General features: G+C 39.3%; 1 protein-coding gene across 1 annotated transcript in view; it reads left to right on the top strand.

Moving 5' to 3' along the window:
• The window catches only part of ADCY9 (adenylate cyclase 9), a 76,275-nt gene that overhangs the window by 46,683 nt on the left and 5,768 nt on the right, over window positions 1-23,824 (top strand). The window contains exons 4-9 of the mRNA XM_026049010.1: window positions 2,521-2,738; window positions 5,849-5,951; window positions 7,969-8,177; window positions 14,417-14,576; window positions 17,138-17,286; window positions 20,247-20,288. Of these exons, the coding sequence (XP_025904795.1) occupies window positions 2,521-2,738; window positions 5,849-5,951; window positions 7,969-8,177; window positions 14,417-14,576; window positions 17,138-17,286; window positions 20,247-20,288 (881 nt within the window). The remainder of the gene's footprint in view (window positions 1-2,520; window positions 2,739-5,848; window positions 5,952-7,968; window positions 8,178-14,416; window positions 14,577-17,137; window positions 17,287-20,246; window positions 20,289-23,824) is intronic.

The following is a 23,824-nucleotide window of genomic DNA, read 5'->3' as shown; positions in this document are numbered from 1 at the left end:
GCAGGTGAAGTCCATGCTGACCTTCTCTGAAAGAGCAGAAAATTGTCACTGCTTTCTTCAGATGAATTCCAAGATCAGGGAGGGAAAGCAAACAGCTTTTGAGAGTGCATATCCTATATTCAAGCTGTTCACACACACAAAAATAAGTTTGCGTTCTGTCATTTAGTGCATTTCAAGAATGTCRTCTGCTGTAGGGGTGATGAAAAACGGAAGATTCCTTCATTCAAAAACAATAAATAAATAAAATAGAAGAATAACTGTGGCCCTCATTTTCCTAGGCCTCAGGTTGTGCACCCAAAGCAAATATAATCTCTAGTGTAAAATAGGGAAAAATAAAAGAAAAACAGAAGAACCTTCAATAATATCAACTGGTTTGGCAGTTCTCTTTGTTTTCCTCTGTTACTCCTTGCCTCAAAAAGAAAGAAGTTCCTCTGGCACTGCTGTATGTCACGTGCTCCTTAGAAATGTTCTTGTTGGATAACCTAGGTCATCTGTCCCAGTTATGAGAGAATCTGTCCTTAAGTTGCTGAATCTYTTCCCTTAGAAAAGATTCTGGTGGCCTTTTATTTGTGAAAGTTCTCGTGCCTCTGGCTTGCCGGGAGAGCAGCCCTTCATCACATGGAAGCACCTCTCCAGGCCAAGAATCCTGGCCTGCTTTTGCCCAGTTAGGCTTTGCTAAACCATCTTTCTCTTTGGTTGCTTATGTTCTTTAATAAAATACTGGCCACACCCCAAAGTAACCACAAAACTTGACCAAAACACTTGGGCAGCTGCTCTATTTAGAACACCTGCAAGATGCCAAAGCAACAGTTGTGAGTGGTGGCAGGGACTAGACGTTGAATCCCTTCTCGTTGCATCCAACATGCGGCCCTGCAGGTTCTCGCTTCGGTTTGGACAGCCCGAGGGTCCATCCTGCATTTCTCCCGTGCTGGAGAGAAGAGGAAGTGTAGCTCAACCCCCTCCTCCTCCTCCTGCAGCTTCAGTAGTTCCCTCCAGTGCACTTTGCGAGGACACGAGACACAGAGTGGGGCTTCCTTCAGTGCCTGAGGTCATGACAGCTAGAGGGAATCAAGCCCATGTACTTTGAGTCTTCTCCACTCAGGGTAAAAGCCTTCTGCTGCTCCATGTGTCTTACATAGTATTATTTATGAAACAAATTTTTGGAACACCCAAAGTAGATGTTTGGTGCCTTTTTTTGCTGGAAAAAAAAAAAAAAAGAGATATGAAGAATGCTTATGTTAAAAGAATGCTGTTGGGATTTTTTTTTCCAGCATCTTCTTGTCACATAATAGGCAATGATGGGTAAGAAGTTGCCTGTTCTCCTTTAATTTCACCAGACTGTAATTGTGTGCCACGTTTGTTTTACAAGATAGGTGAACAAGGAGTTTGAATTACTTTTGCCTGGGCAGCCAGAGAGCAGCTATTCCTTAACTTCAGGCTGTTCCTGCAATCTGAATAACATATTTCAGTGCATGATTTGGGTGGCGATGATATTTATGGTGTCAACTTACAATCACTAATGTAGCATCCAATAATAGTCTTGTGGAGGAGCTAGTCACTGCTGTGCTGGCTGCTGTCGAGGCAGAAATGAAGAAACTTCTGTCGTGAGTGGGTTTCAGGAGGAGGATAAATGACTAATTATATGACTTGGAGGAGGTGAACAGTCAAATATGCAGGGTTTGATATATGTTTAACTTTGAAAAATAGAATATGATCCTGACTACCTGCAGCTCACTTTAAGGCTGATAATGTTGTCTTAATTTCTTGGACTTGCTTGAATGCATAATAGTGTTGATCAACCAAAATGTGAAAGAAGCTTCAGGTTCTATGAAAACAGAAGAATTTGTCGTCAAAACTGATTTTTGTTCTCAAATCAATCAAGGCAGAATTGGTAATACTGTCACTTAAGCTGTGTTYCAAGCTGGTGTCACGATTTAAAAATGGTAGAAGAAAACCAGAAGGAAAAGGTATTTTTTTAGTCGGAGAAGACAGYGTGAGTTTTCAGGTGCATGATAATTTTTAATAGGATAATGAGACRTATAAAGGGGCTGTTTTAATAGAGCATGTAAAGAGGGAAGTTTGGGAGAGCAACAGGACTCTAAAAAGTCAGGAGAAGGACCAGTTAGGCCAGCAGAGTAAGTTGACTCRTGACAGAGCACAGCGTAACAAAGTATTTAAAAAGGTTTTGAAAAGAATCCTGACTTGAAAGTAATCAAGTTTGGGCTGATCTTCATTTCTTGTGTGGAAAATTTATTTTGTATTCTAGTGTCTTGAAACTTGGGACATAAATGTCATCAGACAACAGCTAAATAAGCCTGTGTATTATAGCAGAAGGTATGAATGATTTCAAAACAGTAGAGAGTTGCATTTGTGACATGGCCAGTTAGAATTTCAGTATGATAATATATGGTCTGATGAGAGAACTAATTGTAATGTTTATTCCATGAAATCTGTTCAGTTTTCTTTGTCCTTTGTCAGCCATTCAATATTTCCTATGTATATTTTGCTTTTGTCAAGCAGGCTCCAGGTGGACATAATCCAAAGACTCAAAATGGGCTTTTGAGTCCTCCACAGGAAGAAAAACTGAGCAATAGTCAGACCTCCCTTTACGAAATGTTGCAAGAGAAAGGAAGATGGGTGGGAGTGAGTCTGGATCAGTCGGCTCTCCTTCCTTTGAGGTTTAAAAACATCAGAGAAAAGACAGATGCTCACTTTGTGGATGTGATTAAAGAAGACAGGTAAGAAAAAAACAGGTTGCATAACATAAAAATCCTACAGAGGAGAGAAACTGATAAAACTGGTTGTGTATCTTGATTTGCTTTTTGTCTGTTATTGTTGAGATGTTAAAACATGTTGTATGTTTTCCAAACTTGGTCTGTATTCAGTTTGGAAACTGCAGTAGGAAYGTGACATCAAAAACATTCTGTTCAGGAATTTGTAAAGCCATTTTTTTCATCATTTTTTCCCCATGGTGAACAATTATTCTTCATATACATATATAAATATATATATATACACTGACACATATGTGTATATACATGTATCTGCAGTTAACAATATAACATAGAATTTGAGCCACAAAGATTCACATTTTTGTATACCAGAACCACCACATGATGACATGTGATTTATTAATACCTAGAAATTGTATTTGGCTTGGAAGCAGAATTACTAGGATTGAATTCTCCTGGACCTACTAGCTGCCTACAGAATTTTGTAAAATTTGCCCCTCTCCATTTCAAACAAACAAAACTTTTCTTTTGGGCAAAGGAAATTATATTCTCTAAAGTTTAGGAGCATGTAATTTTTTGTAAGCACGCAACCACAGCTCCCTTGTTATGGCAACGATTTAACTGGATCAACTAAGCAGATAACTTCAATTTTGTTATTTTTGATGGCTAATCCTTTTTTTGATTCAATAACAGAAGTACTTCCATTCGGATTAGGTGCATTTTATTTAAATATCCTTGGAAGTGTGTGATCATATGTACTCCAGGCTGTTTGGAACAGGGACAGAATCTTCTTAATTGAAAACATGACCAAAGCAGGGAGAAGTGAAAGAGAGGGGACATTGTGTTTTTGTTACATACTACTTAGTTTGTTCTTTTTCATCATTCCTACCCATTTAACTTTTGCTAACTTTCTGCCTTTCCAAACTTCTGTCATTACATTTTGTAATGACATTAAAACATTTTGTTTTAATTTTATATATGTATGTCTCATATATACATACATATATACAAGTTAAAATATTTGCGGAAATCTGAAAGAACATTTTTTTTCTTTTTTTAATATAACTAGGATACTCAAATGTTAAGTTACCATAAATATGTATGCCAATTCCTGCCACTAGCCTGCTTCCCTTACAACGCCAGTAATTCTTTCTGATTCAGAAAAAGTAGGACTCTGGTTTGACATCAGTCAAAGCCCAGAGATTTTTTCCTCAATTGAAAATCCACCATTTCCATATTAAGTGGGCCATTTCATGTTGCTAGGGAAACTTCTCTGCTGAGTTCAGTTCATGTAAACATAACTTTCCAAAAATAATCTTCTGATTAATTAGGTCTATGCAAAAAGGATTAAGCCCACCATTTTACATGAATCCTTTTTACCATTTTTTACTGGTAAGTTGCATGTAATAAGTCATTTTCAAAACATTCTCCATCCCCCACTATAAAACATATTTAYTGTTTGTCTTAAGTCTGGTAACTATGTTCCAATACAGAATATGAGTTTTTCCTGTTTTGGGAGGTGGAATCCAAACGTCTATAACTTTTTCCTCTTACGTGAAGCCCCTTTTAAATAGTAATATTGGCAAATGGCTGCTTTAGTTTTGTGCTAGTGCAAACGGATCAGTGGTGAGCTGGGGTCTTGGAGCTGGCTGGTAGAAAATGGGAGACTTTTCCTCTCCCACCCTCTTTGTGGGGTCTGCGTGTGCAGCTGCGAGCTCTCCAGGATGCCTTTGGGCTCTCTGCTCGCCCAGGAGGCGATGCTAACATAGTGCCAGCTTTCTTYTAAAAATAATAATAAWAAAAAAAAACAGTGTTAGTGGGGCACATTTCTGTTGTTATGTTCTATTTCATTATACAAGAATCCTTTTCATAGATGTTATAGTTTTGCTTTTTTTTTTTTTTTTTTAGAATCTGATTGTATAGATTTAGCAAACACTGTACCATTTGAGCTTTTGAGCTGGCTTTTCTACAGCCACTGTAAGAATATCATGCTTTGTTCACTGTAATCTGCATGTTATATATTTAAAAAGAGTAGCACAAAAGGTGGTAAGAGTACAAAATATTTAAAATTATCTCTTTGAGGATGTCCTCACGGAATTCTCTTCTTAGATTTTTKTTTCCAAGAATGCTTATTTATCACTAAGATGATAAATCTTTTGAAGTCTAAGAACCAAGTACTCATGTGCTAATTATGACTGTAGTTACAAAAGCTCTCTTTAGAAGTACCAAGTAGAGTCTTGGGAATATGAACCTTTCCTAGAAGTTACTTTCTTTATAACCCTTTTTCTTAGGCACCTACTTGGGTCAGCTTCCTGTTCCTGTTCCTGTTGAACTCCTTGTCTGTCTGTCTGTGTCTSTATCATCTCCCACTTTCCAGCCTTACTTGATTCATGGAAAACAGATCTCATTTGTGCAGCAGAAGCTTTAGCGCCTCATGGGAAACAGGTTCAGAACTTGACTGTGTTTAGTCAACTAAACTGGGACCTTCCTCTTTGGGACGGATGACTGTTGAGATGGAGCTGGCACAGGGTGGTAGTTTGGCATCAGAAGTGCCTCCCTTTTAATTTGGTAGTTTTGATTCCTTCTCTTTATTGTTGCACTGTCAATCTGGGATCTTCTTCCTGCACCCTTAGATAAGCACAATATCAGCGTGAGCTTCAGTGGAGGAAGAAAGTCACTTCAACCACACCAAAAAAAGCTTATAAAGTTTATACTGTAAGATGTTCTATCTAGTATAATATCTATGGTCCCACGTCCCATAAATTCATATCTCTRTAGCAGCAGTTAACTGTAGTATAGGCCAGTAAAGGTTACCTGTAGTCATTTGTGATTTTGGTTGTTATATTCCTCAAGGGATTTGTTAGTGTCTTCTTGAAAATATAAACATTTGCTCCAGCAGGTTTCTGTAAAAGATTTTCTCTGACYGATCTAGCAATATAGATGGAGAGCATCAGTACCAGAGAAAGTTAGAGCAAAGAATGCTCTAACTTCCCCAGCGGGAACTTCGAAGCCAAGGCAGCCAAACCTCGGAGTCGCTGGAGGTGGAAACCACAGAACAGTGAARTCTGAAAGAATTACAGTGGAATAAATTGATCCTGATGTTCTTTTCTCTCTAGCCTCATGAAAGACTACTTCTTTAAACCGCCTATCAACAAACTGAGCCTCAACTTCTTAGATCAGGATTTGGAGATGACCTACAGGACGAGCTATCAGGAAGAGGTGCGTCTCTCTTGGAGCTGATTTCCTGCTGTACTCTGTCTAGGCAACTATCTCTACTTGTACTTGTGCTGGTTTTAACACATTGACTTGCAATTGATAACAAAAGTTGAGAAATGTCAAATGAGATCTATAATTGGTACTGTTGCCCCTGGAATAGTCTCCTCTTTTCAGTTGACCTGTCATGCACCAGTGCCCTGAGTCTAGGCCAGTACTTGCCTGGGAATGCATTTTCATAACGCACCGAGATACACAAGAACAAATTTCACTTTTTTTACCTACACGATTGTCACTTTTATCAGTTATATTTTAATGCTTTAGGCAGACCAGGAGCAGTAAGAGAAGAAAACAAGTGTTGCTTTAATACTTTTTGACCTTTTTAATAAATCATTAGAGTGTGCTGGAAATTAATGCCATAATACATATGAGAGTCTGTGGATATATGTGTGCATACACATGATTGCCTGTACAGTTTACACATAATATACAAAAAACAGAAGGTCAGAAAGAAAAGCAGTAGTATTCCAGCTTATGCAGATCAACTTATTAATGTACCTATTAATGTAATYAAGTCACTCTAGTTACATTGTCAGCTGCATCCTTGGTTTGTGTTCAGTGTCTTTCAGCAGCTGCCATTCCTGAGAGCTGGCGTAGCCTGTTCTTGTTTGGAATTTAAGGCACTGCTTAACACTCAGTATTAAGGCATCCTTAAYATTATCCCATTTGGATACAGCACTGCTTCCCCTAATTCAATTTTATGTAACTGTCTGTGTGAACTAAGGGGATTCAGCTACAGCTCAAACTGAAGGGTAATTTAGTTTGTGCTGAARCGCTGCTAGCTGACTGCATTGGGTTGCAGAGAGGTGCAAATTAGCAACAAGTTCATTTTCCAACATTGCTGAGTGCAGATCGTGTTCTGAGCAGGAAAAGAAATTGCTGATTGAAACCACACGACGAGACCATAGGATTGAAACTGGGCTACCTCTTGGCAACATTGATAACGAACTTTACATTTTTCTTTGGAACTTACTTTCTGCCGTGACTTTGTGCCGTGCAGTATCTGAGATGACTAAATTTAAAACTGGAAGTATTAAGACTGCAAAGGGAGAGGAGCTGCAAGCTCTGTTTTAGATCATCTGGAATAAGAGCTTAAGCTTCTTTTAAGCCCAAAGAGTCTCTTCCTCTGCTCTCCCMCACCCCATACCACACAGAAAGGCACAAACGCTGCACGTTGCACATTCTTGCCTTCTCCCTTGGGCACAGAAACACTCATAAGATTGGGCTCATTGGAGTAGTGCAGGACGTGGAGCTCCAGATCTAGTTTTCAGCTGGATTGGCCCTCAAACCAGCTCGCTCCACAGCTGCGCGAGCTCTAGGGCCAGCACAAACTGCAAAGGGGAGCGTGTGGCAAGGGGGTCGGGACAAGGAGAACTTCATGTCCTGGGCTGCATCAGTTTAGCGTTCTGATAGTTTCTCTTCATCTCGTCGGGGAGACGTGAACTCTGAAACGTGCAAGTCATTGTCCCTGTAGGGGTTTTCTGAACTGAGCTATTGGAAGCAGATTTTAAGAATTATTATTATAAAATCTATTGTCATATATAAAAAAGTGAAATTGCTGGAATCTGTGAAGAAAACATCTAGCTTTCTTTGTTAGTGTTTTTTTATGCTTCTTTGCAAAGCATAGGCAATTTTTGTATGCCTTATCTGTATTCTAACATCCCTTAAAAAATGTTAGTGGACTTTAAAGTAATAATAAATCACCTGGAATAATGTTGCTGGTATTTGTTCTGAGTGGAAGCTCTTGTCAGCGAACTGATAGTAAAGGAATTGTTTCTTTGGTTTTGAGGGAGGAGAGTTGCTTGTTCTTTAGCACCATGCTTACGCTGAATTAATAAATGGTAAAATGTTTTGCATTATTCTTAGTTTTTGTGATCTACCATTTATGCTAAGGCTAAGCCTAGCATAGGAGCATTTATTCTTGTTCATCCRTTTCCTCCATCAATCCTTGTCTTGCCCATAGGTCATAAAAAATGCTCCGGTGAAGACRTTCGCCAGTGCTACCTTCAGCTCGCTCCTGGATGTGTTCCTTTCCACCACAGTCTTCCTAATACTCTCCATCACGTGTTTCCTGAAGCACGGGATGGCCTCGACCCCTCCGCCGCCAGCAGCAGTTGTGGTCTTCGTCATCGCCATCCTGATAGAAGCGCTGTCCCTTGTCATCTCAATTAGGTAAAGGAAGTCAAAGAATACCTTGCAATAGCAATGTGAATTAAGATGCTGGTTGGCTTGAGATAACTTGTCTCTCAGCATCCTAGGAACTCRCTCTGACAAGCTGTAATACTTGGGGAATAATGTTAGTTGTATGTGTTCATATCTCCMATAACAGTCGGGGTGCTGCAGGTGTGTTGTCTGATTTTTATAGATGCCAGCATGACTTGTTATTAACGCTGTTGATAGACTCACTAGTAAGTTGTCTGTCTGTGCTCGTGAGACCAATTTTCTCAAATCCCCTAGCGCTCATTTTATTGCAGTTCTTTCTGTCCCAAGACCAGGTAATAAAGGCGATGTGTGGAAATGAATGTCCTTGCTAGTAGTTCTGCAAACCTGTAAGATATGTGTAAGTTAAAATGTTCTTCTGACTACAAGTCAGAAAAATTCTGCTSGTGATTCAGAAGGAAGTATCAATAAATAGCAATTTGCACTGTTATTCTGTATTGTGAGGGTCAGCTAAAAAATACTAAATTACTACTTCAGTCCTAGAATTAAGCTTCTAACTCAAATGCACATACAAAAACATGCAAGTATATTTGCACAAATAGGAAGGTGGCACTTTTGAGCAGAGAGATTAACGCTGAATTGGCATCTGAGTAGACAGTGGAAATGTTTCTAAAYGTAGTATTTTAATAGTTATATTGATTATGACAACTTGAATAGTATGGTGCTTTTGATTTTTTAGAAACTTGTCAAATTAAGTGTTAAGGTATTTACTGAGAGATGCTTAAACATATCTTAAGGTATATTAACTGTTGCCCTGTGTTCTTTCTTGCACCAGTCCAGCATTAGAGCCATATCAGTGCTCTGTTTCAGAGAAAAAAAATCAAGCTTTTTGTTATTGTTTTTCTTATTTTCCAGTGTTGCATGCAGACGTTGCCTTTATCTTTTTATTTTATTTTTATTTTCATACAATTATCAAAAATTAATGCTACAATCTGAGAAATGTTTACAGGTGTGCAGGYAAGCTTTTACATCAGTGTTGCTCAGTAATTGGTTCGGGCGTTTCTTAACGAGAAGAGAAAATGCTTATTTCAAAATGCAGCTGGTATAATTAAGAGTTTGCAAAGCAGTTTTGTCTGAGTTGTGCATGGAGAGGTTTAGATTCATTGYACCACTTCCTTGCTGAAAGCCAGCTCTCTGATAGTGAGCTGGGAGCATTGCCAAGGTGACATTAAGTGGCTTGATAATCTTTGCTTAACAGTAATTGTCTTTGCCACTAATATTTCTAATATTTGTATGAGCCTGAATTTTACTTCCCAAACTAGCCTATACACATTGTTTAAAGTCAGTAGCATTTATGAACTAAGGTGAYTCCTAAGTCTCAGATAAAAATTTGAAATTTTTAATAAATCTTTCATGATTTATTCTGATTTGAAAARGAGGTTAAGAAACCTCTTATTCTGGAGAACAGCTATAAGCAGCTCTATAAGCAGCTATCAAAACCTAGGTAGCCCCATCTAGTGTAATAACAATAGATTTTCAATAAACAATGAGTTGACAGTAAGAAGGATTGGCCTTATCCTAAAGGAGACTCAGAGGCAGTTCGGGCAGRTAGGACACGTTGCAATGTCTGCTGCTGCTGCAGGTGCCCTGTGTGGGACGTGGCTTTCCTTTCTTTGGTGGGGGAGAAGCATCCTCCAATCACTCCATATTTACCCCAATGTTACAAGAAGTTGGTTCTCAGGAACTTACTACCACACGCTTACATTTGTGATCTTTCCCTGGTAAAWGAGATGCAATTTGTATTTAGTTTACCTCTGGTCATTGGATCTAACATTGACCTGAATTTCTAAAGTGTAAAAACAGGATCATCACAGATCTGTGTAGCTCCCACCCAGGATACTTTCTCTAAGAGCCTCATACCGCACTGTAGAAGAACACTCTTTGTAAGTGAAACTCTCAGGAGGTCTCTACTAGTCTCCCAATTTTAAATGTGGCTTTATAATATTTTGTTGTTTGTTTTTGTTTTGCAGGACTMCTGTTAGTAGGAACTGGTCCCTGTGCTGTGGAATTAATGCTATGTATTTATTTGCYGGTGAATAAATCTGCTTTCAGGCCACTCCATTCCCTGCAGCACATGGCATGCATTTATGTCCATGTGTAACAGCCTCCCACTTCCTCCCTCTTTTCTAATGAAGAAAGGGCTTGCCATGACTGTGCTTAGCTGGCTGCATGGAATTCMCACTGCTTAAGGTCTACACTATCCTTTATATCACCAGGTGAAGGTTTTACAGACTATTCTTTCTTTCCTCTATTTAAATATAGCGAATACAGCATTAAGAGGAGGAGGTACCGTTATGCCTTTGTTTCATTTCACTTCCACTGAGCAAAGCAAAAGACTTCTCTTAAGAAATATTCAGCTTACGGGCATCTACCAGCCCACTTTGACCACCAGTTTTACCCAGACCCAGCGCAGAACTTCCCGTACAGAAATGTCATCCCGAATGACAATCACAGAACACCACAGAGATATCTGGAGAGAGGAGATTGGACTACAATGGTGGGCACAACCCCAGCATTTCAGGAAAGGGATTATTTTGGCACCAGAAAATTCTTGCCTAAGTTCATCATTGTGTTTTCATTATCGTGATGTGTAACATCCTCTCTTTAAATCAGTTTAAATCAGTTGAACTTCTAATTGAATCCAGTAGTCAAAGGAGGAAGTACTCACTACAGCTCTTGTGGCCAAGACCTTTAGTCCAGCTGGAATGATGGGAGGAGTAGACGCTGCCACTGCCTATTAAGCGAGAAATAAATTAGAACTTCTAATTCTGCTATCGCTGAGGTCTGATTGGGACAAAGCTTAGAAAGGAGAAGGATGTTTTCTTTCTTCTCTGATGTGTTTGATGATAAAGCATTGGAGTGTCTATAAATGAAATTCTCACTGTTATCACAAGTGCTACTCCTAAATGAATTGTGTAAAACTATGCAAAAAGTAGTGCTTGATTTGTAAGTATGTGGAATATGTCATCTCCAGATCTGTTACTAAAATGCAAAGAGTGGCCATCTATCAGCTTGAAATGCGACTGTTTTGACTTTTGTGAGTTTAGGTGGAGCATAAGAGGTCTTGGAGTTCAGGTAATTTATAAAAATGTCTTGGGAACTGTCATAGATCCTGAGACCAAGTCTGAGATTTCTCTTGGGATCCACAGGAATGCTTCTGCGAGAGTGTAGGTTAAAAACCATCTGCCTGGGGCTTTTGTGAGCTAGATCTGCCATCTAGTTCTTGTTCTGGAGTAAAATTTGTTAGAAGGAGAAATGTTTAAAAACATGCCTTGCTTCGGATAGCACCCTACAGGAGAGACTGATCAAGAGCAAAAATTGCTTGCTGAAGCTAGAGCTAAATGAAGCTTCTCTGTTAATGATATGACTTATGGAGTGCGTTGATGCAAGGGAAAACAATGTATTCCCTCTGCCTTTATTTCTAACATCTGTGACTTTGGTATTTAATATCCACCAAATTGTTGCCATGCCAGAAGCTTTTGATTTGAAAGATGGGAATTGATTTTAAACTGCCAGTAAATACAGAAATGACGGTAACATTCTCCATTACCCATTAATCATTTATGTTGAAGTTACTAATTTGAACTCCAGCTTGTGTAAACATCGTAGATGCTTTAGCATTTAAGTCCTGTTGAGCTACCCACTGACACTGCATTATTTACTGATACTGCCCTGTAGCCATTAAATCTGTCTGCAGCTCTTGCTGCTGTCTGGATTTAATGTGGTTCTTGCTTCCTGCAACGGGAGAGTTGTTGCTGCCTTCGCAGCCTGGTGCTGTTTGATGAAGGATGGGATTTCATTTGTTTCGATTCCGGAGTGCAGAGAATTGCAATAAATTCTGGCCTGAAAAGAAGTCGATGCAACAAGGTAAACGTTATCGCTGAGAGATGGGGAGTTGCTCTGGAATTTGTGCTGGCTTTTTCAAACCCTCAGCTGCCTAAATAAAGAAGTGTCCTCATGGCAGGATTAACTGATCAGGTTTRCTGATGGATTTGTTGCTATAGTTCCCGCAAGAATTTGTCCTGGCATGGAGGCTTGGCAAAAAGCTCCCTGCGCCATCCCGTCCCCGTGTAGGCTGGGGTGAGAGACATGAGTTGCGCTGGGGATCTGTCACACTCTGCATGCCACAGAGCTGCTTTCCATGCCAACCTACATGAGAACAACACGAGAGATGGCAGCGAGCRTGGGCAGAGGTGACAGCTCTGCATCTGCAGGGATCTTCGCACACAGCTCTGTGGAGGAGCCACGGTTGGAAGCTTGGCCCGGGGCGTCCTGTCCTGGAGCCGACTTGGGCCTCATTTCTCACGCGTTCGCCCTGCAAACGCTAATCCTGACTCGAACACGGGAGGAGAATTGAGTTTTATTTTTAGCTGCATGAACTTGGGTGGCATTTTCAGAAGTATTTGATACTGGCCTAACTTGGCTGCTACTGAAGACACGGATAGCGCTGTAATTGATGGTGGAGGCAGCTACGTTAGGACAGTATATTATACTTACTTAAAAAAAAAAAAAAAAAAAAAAAAAAAAAAAAAAACTTCCTCCTTTTTTTTGCATTTATTTTGAATTTATATGCCAGTTCCCTTTTTCTATGCTTTCTTAGAAATTTCTTTTTATGATAGAATACAGCTGCTTTTAGTTTTGTTAAATGGCTGTGCCTCAAATGGCAACCATTAAGTGAGGTGCTAAGAAATCTGTTACCACCCTCTTGTGGGAAAGTGGTGTATTACAGGGTCTGCCGTGCTTCCCGAATTTATTTTTTCTATGCAGTAAAATGATTCACATATTTAAAAAAATGGAGAGAGAGAGAGAGAGAGAGGGAGAGAGAGAGAGAGATGAGTATTATTAAACCAGAACTGAATGAAGAGTTCTTGAAGCTTCTGGAGAAAGTGGGAGGTTGAAAAATTCATAGAAGTCTAGACCTGAGAATTAAAATATCATTCACCAACTCTGCATTTTTGGAAGGGGAAGAAACTGTTGCTTTCAACGACTTCAAATTTKCACCGTTTTGTATAAGGTTTTTACATGGCATTACCCCATGGCAAAAAGTATTACAGRAAATCTTCAAAATGAGTGGTTGGTTTTGTGTTATAGGGAATGACTTTTGCAACTCTGAAGTATGCGCATTTCCTGTTCTATGTTTGCTCTTAYGGCAAAGACATTCTCACTGTTTGAGAGCATCTCTGTCCCAAAAGCAGTGGTGATTTCCTGCTCCATGTTCACTGTTACGGTGTCTGTGCTTTGGCACAGAGTGTAGGAGCTTCACGGATCGCTCCTGCCCAGATGCGTTACAGCCTCTCTCTCCTTCGAGTAGGTTAGGGAAGTCGTAGGAAGGCAGGAATCCTTTGATAGGGCAGTGAAAAACCTGGGCACAGTCTGATAATTATATTAATCCCCACTGAAATTGCTTTGTAGGAAGGTTACTCCACCACATTACCCTATTATGTCTTAATAAAATAATAAGAAACTTGAACGGCAGGTGCAATTYTTCTAGCATGAGTAATGTTTCAGCACTTTAGGAAGCAAGTTACCTGAGATAAATAACAATTTATTTCCACAGATAAATAACAGTTTATGTGCAGTGTCCTCAAGCAGTAAGCATACTTTCAACCATTAGAAATGCTCTCATATAAGAAATATATGTCTCTTAAATTGCTCTCAAGGACTCTTCCCCTTTCTCTGTCTGGCTCCTTCAGCACTTTGCAGGTTTGGCCTCTCTTTTGCCAGCAGCTCAAGGAGAGAGACGATCACTCCCAGCGAGCGGGGACTGCGCGCGACCTGCCCTCTCTTGCAGGACCCGGCCACGAGGCAGCGACCGCTCCGTTTCACCTGGGCATTTCTACAAGTTGGTTGTGACTGGGAGAACTGGTTTTGATCATCATGTGGAAAATGCGGGCATTTGCGATGCCTCTGCATGGATAATCTGCTAGGAGGATGCACAGCCCCATTTTTCAAACATTAGTGATGGTGCTTTAACTAACCTCTTTAACCCTCTCACTGCAGCAAGCAACTGGTCCTTTTGCAGCAAGCCCAGATTGTTTCCCAAGATCAGCAGGTTGTACATGGTGCAACGTGCTGAGCTCGTTGGCACAGCCTGAAGGAAGGTTTCCAAGTTCCAGAACTGCAGGCAAAGGTAGATGTCCGAAGCGATGCGCTAAAATTAACGCCTTGGTCTGTCCTGTGCTTTGTTGCAGAATGGCCTTCTTTCTGGAGGAGGTGATGGCTTGCACGAAGCGTCTCCTGGAGGTCATCTCTGGCTGGCTGCCTCGACATTTTTTTGGTGCAATCCTAGTTTCTCTCCCAGCTCTTGCAGTTTTTTCACACTTCACCTCTGAATTTGAAACAAATATTCATGTAAGTTGCAGAACTCTGTTTCATAATGTAACATTTTTGGACCTAACAAAGAGTGTTGCTGGCCGCCTTCTTCCTTTATGTCTGCATATATTTGATACAACTGTATTTGATATACGGGTTTTGTATACTTAAAAAGTATGCTTGTATACTGAAAACACTCATGAGTACGTTTCAGTAGCAAGAACAGTATTAACAGAGCGTCTTTATTCTTTGCAGTGTTAGGTGAAGGAATTCAAAGCAGAGAGAGAGTGATCGAGTTGACAGAAAAGAGCAATAGAACCAAGCAGAACTGCACTTAGGAAATCCAGTGTGAGCTGCAAGTTTCTGGGCATCAGATGCTTAAGTCTCTGGGATTACTGGCTTTTTGGAGCTAGACGTGTACTCTTGCTCCTAGAGATATTMCATTCTCAGAACAATATGATGTTCGTGTCTCCATCGTAGTTGCAGTCACGTTAGGCAGAAATGGTGTTTTGGAGAGGGCAGGCATTTGTCTTTTGCTTTCTTTTTTTTTCTCTTAACATAGCACAGTATATGACCATTCCTTTCCAGGATCTTCTGAGAAGGCTAATTTCACAAATCTCTTGCTGTTTGGGGCCTCTAGGTGTAGGTAATGACCAAATCCTCTTCATTCTTTCTATCACCTTACAGGTGCGCAGATGATTTTTGATTCCTGGGAAGCATTTGGTCCATGGGAATGTGTGGACCAGATGTTCTGTGGTTCTTCCTGATTTAAACATATTCCATAGTTTTCACATCACAGAGACTGGATTCAAGATTCTCTGGCATGTCATATTAAGATCATTCTGCAGCTTTTACCTTTGCAAACTTAACTGGAGTTAAATATTTTAAACCTATATAAATTTCTTTAATAATGGAATTCCTCACAGTAAACCAGTAAACTGATCACCAGTAAACTAATTTTAGGAGTGTTTTCCTCAYGCTGAAGGGAGCAGAAAAAACTCATATCTGTCAAATTTCTCTTTTCATTGTATATAACTCCATTCACTAYTATCCTTGCTTCTGTCTCCAAGCATTTCAAAATAAAATGAAGAACCACCATATAAGTGCATTCTCAATACCTCTTCAGATCAGGTTATTAGTCCAAATGCTCAGTAAGATAGTGGTGGTCCTCACAAAACTGGGAATGAACTTTGCTTTCTTTCCTCTTGCAGGTCCTCCAGAGTCGTGGGGTTGTTGGCTCACTCTCCAAGAGATGTCCCAACTCGGCTTGTGCTCAGTGATGTTTCAACAATCATGGAGCTCTAGGAAATGGAGCCAGTCTATAGAGGGTCAGGTAAGCGTCCTATTTTACTATGACATGGTTTTGCAAAGTTTTTTTTTAATTCATGACATTTTATACCTCCCTGGATATAAATAACTAAAACTCAAAGTAACAACAGCAACAATGAAAAAAAAAAAAAAAAAACTTTCCAAAGCCATGCATACATAGTAAAACACAGCACTTACTGGCCCTCTATAGGCTGGCTTCATGCTGGGGCATCACTTGGAGTGAGAACCAGTGCTCTGCCACTTTAGGAGACCTGAAATGGGGGRAAAAAAGTAAGTTTAAATTATGTTTTTTTATGGACAATTCTGAAATTCATTTTATCCATTTTTGAGTCATTAAATTTAAACTGTGCTTGCAGTCTAAAATGGTCAATTATGTAAGATTGTTTTTTCTCATATGTGAACTGTTTCTACCTTTGAATCGCATGCTTATTTGTTATGCTGCAGGATTTCTAATTTTCAGTTTTTATACTCCAGGTATAGAAGAAATACAAAATGGAAGAGAGGGAAGATGATCATTTTGATACTATAAAATCCAGTATGTAAGCTAAAACAGAAGAGAGCTCCAGAACGCAGTTGTGGAGTCTCTGTTTTAGCTTGGATTGTCACTGACATTCTGGATGCCAGCAGAATTTATACCTCAKGTTTAGAGTTTTGTCTGCTACACCATTGTAACTCAGGGAAATTACGACATTATGGGAAACATATCTCTTCTGCRCTTCCTTTTCATTCTCCAGTAAAGATTTGAAAAGAGGAAAGTTTTCTGAGATAGGAATTTGGAACAGATTTTAAGATTAGGAGCTGTATGAAATTTCTGAGGGCGAATGTGTGCCACGTTTTCAATCAACTGAAGTTTAGATATCCAATTTAAAATGGCAGGGTCCAACGTCAATATTTAGAAAGGAGATTTGCAYGAACATTCACCTTCTTTTTTTGACAGGAAGAAGCACTGAGCTTTTTGAAAGGTAAGATGGAAGCATTGAGAATAAAACGGTCGCATAATGCGGTAACACTAAACTCCGACTAGGGAAAACTGTGACAAACTCTCTCTGCTATAAATTTTCTTGTCTTTCTAATGGAAAACCTCCAGCTTGAAGTGCTGTCTCCTGGAACTTCACGGAGAGTGTGTGGGATTGTTCAAAGAGCATTTCTACGGCGGATGTTAGGTCTCTCCCTTTTGTGTCCAATGTTCCTTTATTTGAGGTGACATTTGTGTACAGAAGGGCTGCAGTCCCGGGGAAGATGCTAACTTGCACTCTCTCTCTCTGTTGCAGTATACCATGTTTATGTGTTGTGCGATTCTGATCACCATTGTCCAGTACTGTAACTTCTGCCAGCTTAGCTCCTGGATGAGATCCCTGTTGGCAACGATAGTAGGAGCCGTGCTTCTCATTTTGCTCTACGTCTCCTTGTGTCCGGACAGGTGAGCGTCGTACCTTAGCATTCATAAACCATATTTATTTGGTTTTATTTGTTTTCTACACTTGCCAAGTGAGAGTTCAACACTTTYAGTCTATCATGAATTTCTCAAATATCTCAAACTTCAAAAGTTGATCGGGAAAGAAATCTACTTGATTTCAAGGTGATATGTTGGGATTCTTTCCTGGAATCTATTCTGAAATGATGCTCTGTCTTCAAGAGATGTATCTAGGGCATGCTTRTACATATCAGTCAAACTTCCAAACRAATTTCCTTTCCATCTTCTGTTTTGAAACCTCTGCTTTCTTACTGAAAGAAGTTTTTGAGGTGCTTAGTGGTGCTCTTGGGCACCATCCCTTCCTCAGTTCTTCCCCCATGCTCCCCCAGCTTTACTTTCGGCCTTAGGATCCTCATATCTTTCTTCCAACTTGCTCCTCAATAATTTTTYATTGTGGAAGGCAGATGCTCAGATTTACTAAGGGTCTTATAGCCTGTTTCCTCCCTCTCGCTGTTCTACTTTTTCAGGAGATGCTAGAAGACAGTAACCAGAGAAATCAAGTTAATACAGTTTCTGTGTAATAACCTTAAAGCTTTTCAGTTTTTCCTCTGCTAAGTAATTTTCTCCATAGTGTAACTTGTTGCAGGAACATCCTTCTATTTTCTAGCCAAAATATTCAAGGGACTCCTTCCAGCTGTCTGTCTACTCTTGCTGTTAAAATTCTATAATCAAGTTATACTTTTGAGGGGCTTAAGATGTATAAACTTTGGCACTTTACCACAGGGTAGGCTTTGCAAGGACTTTGTATGCCAGATTACTATAGTTCCTATCAAAACCCCTTCTTTTTAYGCTTCTCTTTACTCAGCTGAGCCATATGGTGAAAAACATGAAAAAAATAAAGCATTTGTAGGTATATGGTTTGTACAACTATTTAGCTTTTAAGCCCTTCTTCAAATACATGCAGTGGTCTCTCTTAATCTTGATCTAATTTTAAAGAGAGAGAGAAAGAGAATAAAAGATAGTCCTGAACATCTGTTCAGACCATCAGTTAAGTCAGAAGTGACTCTAAAGGTTATAGGAAGAAGAGGCTTTTTCTTCTTGAAAAAAAAAAAAAAAACAACTTGAAACTAGAGTTAGTAGGAGAAAGGGTTGTAGATCACATGAAACTTTAAAAAAAAAAAAAAAATTCTTTTTTTTTTCTCCTCCCTGAGCAGAGCACTTTGGCATTGTGTGTAGGACAGCCCTTTCTAACTTCATCTGATGGGGGTAGCATTCAGTTTCTGGATGTCTCCTCTATCTTATCTTTCATTTGTCCATTTGGTTTTAGCTGTCCAGCTTAACTAGCTTTATGTCTTCTCCAGTCTGCTAAATGTCTTGCTGCTCAGGCATTTCTAACTATTTCATGACATTCTCACAGCAGGGGCCTGCCTTGTACCTGCTGACTTTTTCCTTGTAACRTTGGCACCGTTCCACTGTCTTGAAGTCTTTGCAGCCATTAGCTTCCCTGAGAAGTTAGCCACAGGTTTGTCTTGTAAGGGAAACTTGTGAACACCAAATCCTTGGTGGTCTTTAATGAGTCACTGTCTACTCTTCTGCAATTCCCCTGGCAGAAGTTCCTCCTTTTCCTTAAGCTACATCCATACCACGTGTCTACAGTAGAGTTACGGTGCTGTAACTAGATATTGGTTCACTACAAACCTTCTCAAGTAGTTGCTCTAATGTAGTTGTAGTACCAGAAGCAAAGGCATTTTGCTCGCATGAAAAATATATCATTTGCTGATATTCTCTTGAGTGATTGCTTGAACAGACTTCTGTGCATCCACATCAAAGGCATTTGGTCATAGAAAAAAAATCTGAAAGTTTATTGTCATAATTTTTATTATTCATTCAAAGTCAAATCTTTAGGAGAAATTACATGTTGGCTTGTGCCTAAGCTCTGCATCCTGACTTTTTGCATGGAGAAGGACACACAACTTTTAGACAACTTATTTTTCTCTTCGTATTAACTTCATTAAGGGAGTTGGAAAGGCAGTTCCCAAGAAAAGATGTAACTTTCTCTATGAAATAGTTCATAGCATCAGCATTTACTGACTCCTAAAGGAGTAGTTTGAATGTTTAAGACAGTGTCTTGAGAAACATTGCCTAGTGATAGCATATGTGGTCCTGTGGTTTGAATAGTGGTGACCACTAATGGACTATTAACTATGGAAATCATAGAATATGCAGTAATTTTATCTTAAAAAAAAATGAAGTAACAGACTTGGCAAGCAGTAATTTGTAGAAGTGATCACGGGCAAAAATAATACATGTTGAATAACACGTCCCCAGACTTTGCTTTTAATAGTGAATTTTTATGTTCCTGTCTTATCAGTGCTGTGTGTAATATTTTTGTCACGGTAGTAATTGCAGTTTTCTGTGCATCTCAGGCAAATTCATTCTGCACATTTCTTCATTTTTTTCTCCAGATCCTGAGAGTTTTAATACTTGATTGCTGTAGAGAAGTTGTAATGTGAATAAACACAAAGCTCTTCTCAACTGTTTATTTTCTGTATTGACACTTTCAGAAACAGGATCTGTATTTGTCRTCTTTTATCATCTTTCTATTTCACTGGTCAGACAGGATGGAGGCACAATGCTTTTTAGAGTTCCTAAATTGCTTTTCCATGTGTCCAAGGAAAGATTGAATTGTTTAAAAATTACTTGTTCCAGACATCATCTTGACTGCATTATCATCAGTTACTCTCCAGAGGTGTTTGCCTCTCTGTTCCTGGTAGTGTCTTCCAAGGCAAAAAAGTGCAGATAAATCACACTGAAACAAAGTTTAACTGAAGCTGATTAAGAGTGAATTGCAATTATTGGTCTTAGAGATTACATAATAGAAAAGTTTAAAATGACAACTGAAATTCCGGCAGAATGTTTTGTTCATTGCTTTAACTTTAACTGATATCAATGCATTTTTGTTTCAGCTCGGTGGAAACTTTTCATCTAGATTTGGCACAGAACCTCAGGTAAGCTTTTTGAAAAATGGCCATCTTTATATTCAGAGAAAATTCTCATTTTAATTTTCTGCTTTATGTTTTAGGTAAGTGGATAAAGTAGATCAAATGAAGTTACAAGTCATTTATCTAGAGATATGTTTTCAATCAATTATAATCAGCAAAACTTCGCACGCACACTATTACACTTAGGAATTCAACAAATTAGATGAGCAAATTGTGTTCAAGCTACTTGTGTACATACCTTCCTTTCCAGAGGAAAATCATCAGAGACTTATGCTGCACTCATTGAATTGTGTAATGCTATTTTCTTTATCAATTGGATTTCTGGGAAGTCAAGTGATGGAGAAACTACATGAAATGGCACCTCTTTTTATAGGAGTAGGCATTTATAAGTATTAGCTGCACATCATGGGTGGTATGTTGGATTTCTTTGGTTGATTTCTACCATTCAGAAGTGTGTAGATTTGGGTGCTGCCCATAGCTGGAGTTGAGAATTCCCTGGGGTAGAGGACGTGCAGTGGAAGAAGCCAACTGCAAGAAGTCCTGTTGGCAAGGGAGAGTTGGGTGCTCTCTGTCACCCTGAGCTCTCCAGGGCAGCCTAGCAAGTAATATTATTTAGAGCAAATGAAATCATAGCCCAGGACTTCCAAGGGAAAGAAAAAAAAATCTTTTGCTACCTTATTTATAACTCCTTATAAACCAGCATGTCAAAGACTCACTCTAATTATTACAGTGCGGACTTTCTCATAATTTTATTGCAAGTTTCACTCCTGCCATTTAAAAAAAAAAWTTTTGTTGATCTTCAGTTATGTCCCCTAATTGCACATTCAGAGATGATTTTAGGGTGATGTTGTCCTTGATTAAAATAATGATCTGGTGAATACATGACTTACGTGGTTCTTCTAAACAACAGTGTATTCAGATCAGCCATTTGATTTTCATAGGCTTAAGCAGTGAATTTGCTGAAAATGTAGTGTATGAACTCAGTGGTCATTGGAGGCAACATCTTAGTATTAGTCTGAATTTGGGTCTTTGATGACTGTTTTTGTGTCATTATGTGTTAGGAAACTGTAAAAAAAATAGCTATGAAACTTGGTTTGTGTGCAAATATTTTCTTCCAAAAATGTATCAAGTGACTTAGCTCATGGCAAATAAAGATAAAAGTGGATAAGAAACCAAAACATTCAGAGGTTCTTGTTGCGAGCGGCCATGGAGCAGTCTCTGCCTGCTTTGCCAACCCTAGCTTGTGATTTAAATACCAAATAAGGCAGTGACCAAAATATCTGGCTTGTTAAAGATTTCTAAACTTCATTTTAAACTTTTTATTGTGAAATCTTCTATATTTGTATTTTGTCTGTCATTCCTTCATAGGGAGGGAGGGAAAAAGCACACGTACCATATACGTGTTTTTATTACTTCTTTCCTGTGAGGGTGACAGAGCCCTGGCACAGGCTGCCCAGGGAGGCTGTGGAGGCTCCTTCTCTGGAGGTCTTCAAATCCCGCCTGGATGCTGCCCCGTGTTCTGGGTGTTCCTGCTGGAGCAGGGGTTGGACTAAATGATCTCCAGAGGTCCCYTCCAGCCTCASCCCTTCCGTGATGCACAAGCTGCTCCTCTGCAGGTGGTAGCGGTTTTCCCAGGCGTTATTTAGTTGGTTGTTTCCATGTGAGCACCACATCAGGGCAATGTGCTGCTTTCCATGAGTGCAGATCCCACTGTTACCACRCAGCAAGAACCTGTGAATCAATACGGTTCTTATGTGTGTTTGAYGTTGAGAGAACTAGAGTCAATCTTGTTTCATTTCTACCACTTATTTGCAACAAAATTCAACTTCTCTTTTTGTATTTTTCTTTTCTTCCACTTTGCCTAGGTGACAGAATAAGAAAACACTGAAACTCTCTTATCCTAGTAAACTTTTTTGATGTTCATTTCTCAGAAAAAAATGCTCTGGGGAAAGTTACTTATTACAGAAATAGTTTAAGAGGGCCAAGCAAAATTTTAACTCGCATTCCTTCAATGAGGCCATTCCCTTTGCCATTTCTTGATCGAAATGGATATAGTTATTAAAATTGTATGGGAAGAAAGATAGTAAAGTCTTGGCAGAGATTTCACCTCCAGACTGTCTACATTAAGCTAGATAAATCGAAGTATGGAATTTGCTTCTCTTTCCAGATATGCCATTTTTTTCAACCCGTAAGAGATACTACTACATACTGTGTCTTCCAAGCAAGAATTATATCTTGCTTTCATTCATTTCTTATCTCAGAGCAAGTAGAGTGTCTTTGCTCTATTTCTCCAAGAGGAGAAACAGCCCTGGCTCCAAGAGGAACCAGGGATAGGCCACTTGAGATTGAAGAATAAAACCACTTGGTAATAGTTTTCTTTAAATGTCTTCCCTATATATTCTTCATCAAAAGCAGCTGTTTGATTTCCCTTCTTTTCCTTACTCTTCTACCCTTGCATTCTTTTTAAAGATTTAGTAGGCATGGATCCACTTCAAATATAACAAACCGGCCAAATCCAAGCATAGGTTACTGGCTCAGAAGCAAAATGGCTCTCCAGAAATCTTTATAAGTCGAAAGTCTTTATGATTTGTGATCTAGCCAAAGGAGATTCTATCTCCAGAGCTCTCGCTTGTTCCACATTCAGCACTTGGACCAGATGAAGATGCCACGCTAATACTTCCCGGCACAGATGCCTAACTATGTCAGCTGTTTGAGTTGAAGGAGCATTAACAGCTTAAGATTCTCAATATGAATTATTTTTATAATTAACGCTTTTACTACAACAAAAAGTTGAACCTAATAAGATTTAGTTTGTGAGATCCATTTTTAATGAAGATGTAGGGGCTTTTCCTTGTTGCGTTCCTAAAGGTAGCTTTAGATACAGGGTTTCCTTTTCTAGCATGACTATATATGAGTTATAGTCACTGTGGATCCTGAAACCTGGTAGCTGCAGTGTTCAGGAAGAAAACTGATGCTCAAGTCAGTCGTACACAATTATTTTCTCTTTCAGGGTTAGTAATGTGTGTGTTTTGCACTGCATGTAAGCAGTCTGCTTGATTTGGAAAAGATATTGCACCTTGTCCTTTGAGCTACTAACCCGTTACCTTATTAATGAATTCAGGTCAGCTTACAAATGGGTCATCGTTGTTTCAAATGCAGATCTCTCCAGCTGTATGTCCACGTGGGAAACAAGTGCTTGAGGAAATGATTGGGAGCTTGCAGGTGTCGGTACTGTAGGAAGTTGTTAGTGGGAGGCCCAAGTTTTCCTTCAAAAGACAGGGCTTGGGTTCAGCACGGGACACTTTTTTACCTTAAAATGCTGTGGTCTTTTTCAAATTTATTGAGGCATATTTTTAATAGTATAGAGCAAATAAGTCTTTTATGACTTAAATGAATCCCTGTGGCAGGGATGTTTGATGTCGCAGCAGATGATCTGAATCAAACTCATGTCAAGGGAGTAACATGTCCTTACTCAGGGCTTCTAGCACATCTTCCCATTAGATACTGACAATAGTCAATTGTTTTGAAAATAACCTGAATTA

Source organism: Nothoprocta perdicaria, unplaced genomic scaffold (genome assembly GCF_003342845.1).
Source record: "Nothoprocta perdicaria isolate Ctin4 unplaced genomic scaffold, notPer1 scaffold_59, whole genome shotgun sequence".
In the NCBI taxonomy this organism is placed as follows: domain Eukaryota; kingdom Metazoa; phylum Chordata; class Aves; order Tinamiformes; family Tinamidae; genus Nothoprocta; species Nothoprocta perdicaria.
This window is presented reverse-complemented; position numbering and strand designations above follow the sequence as displayed.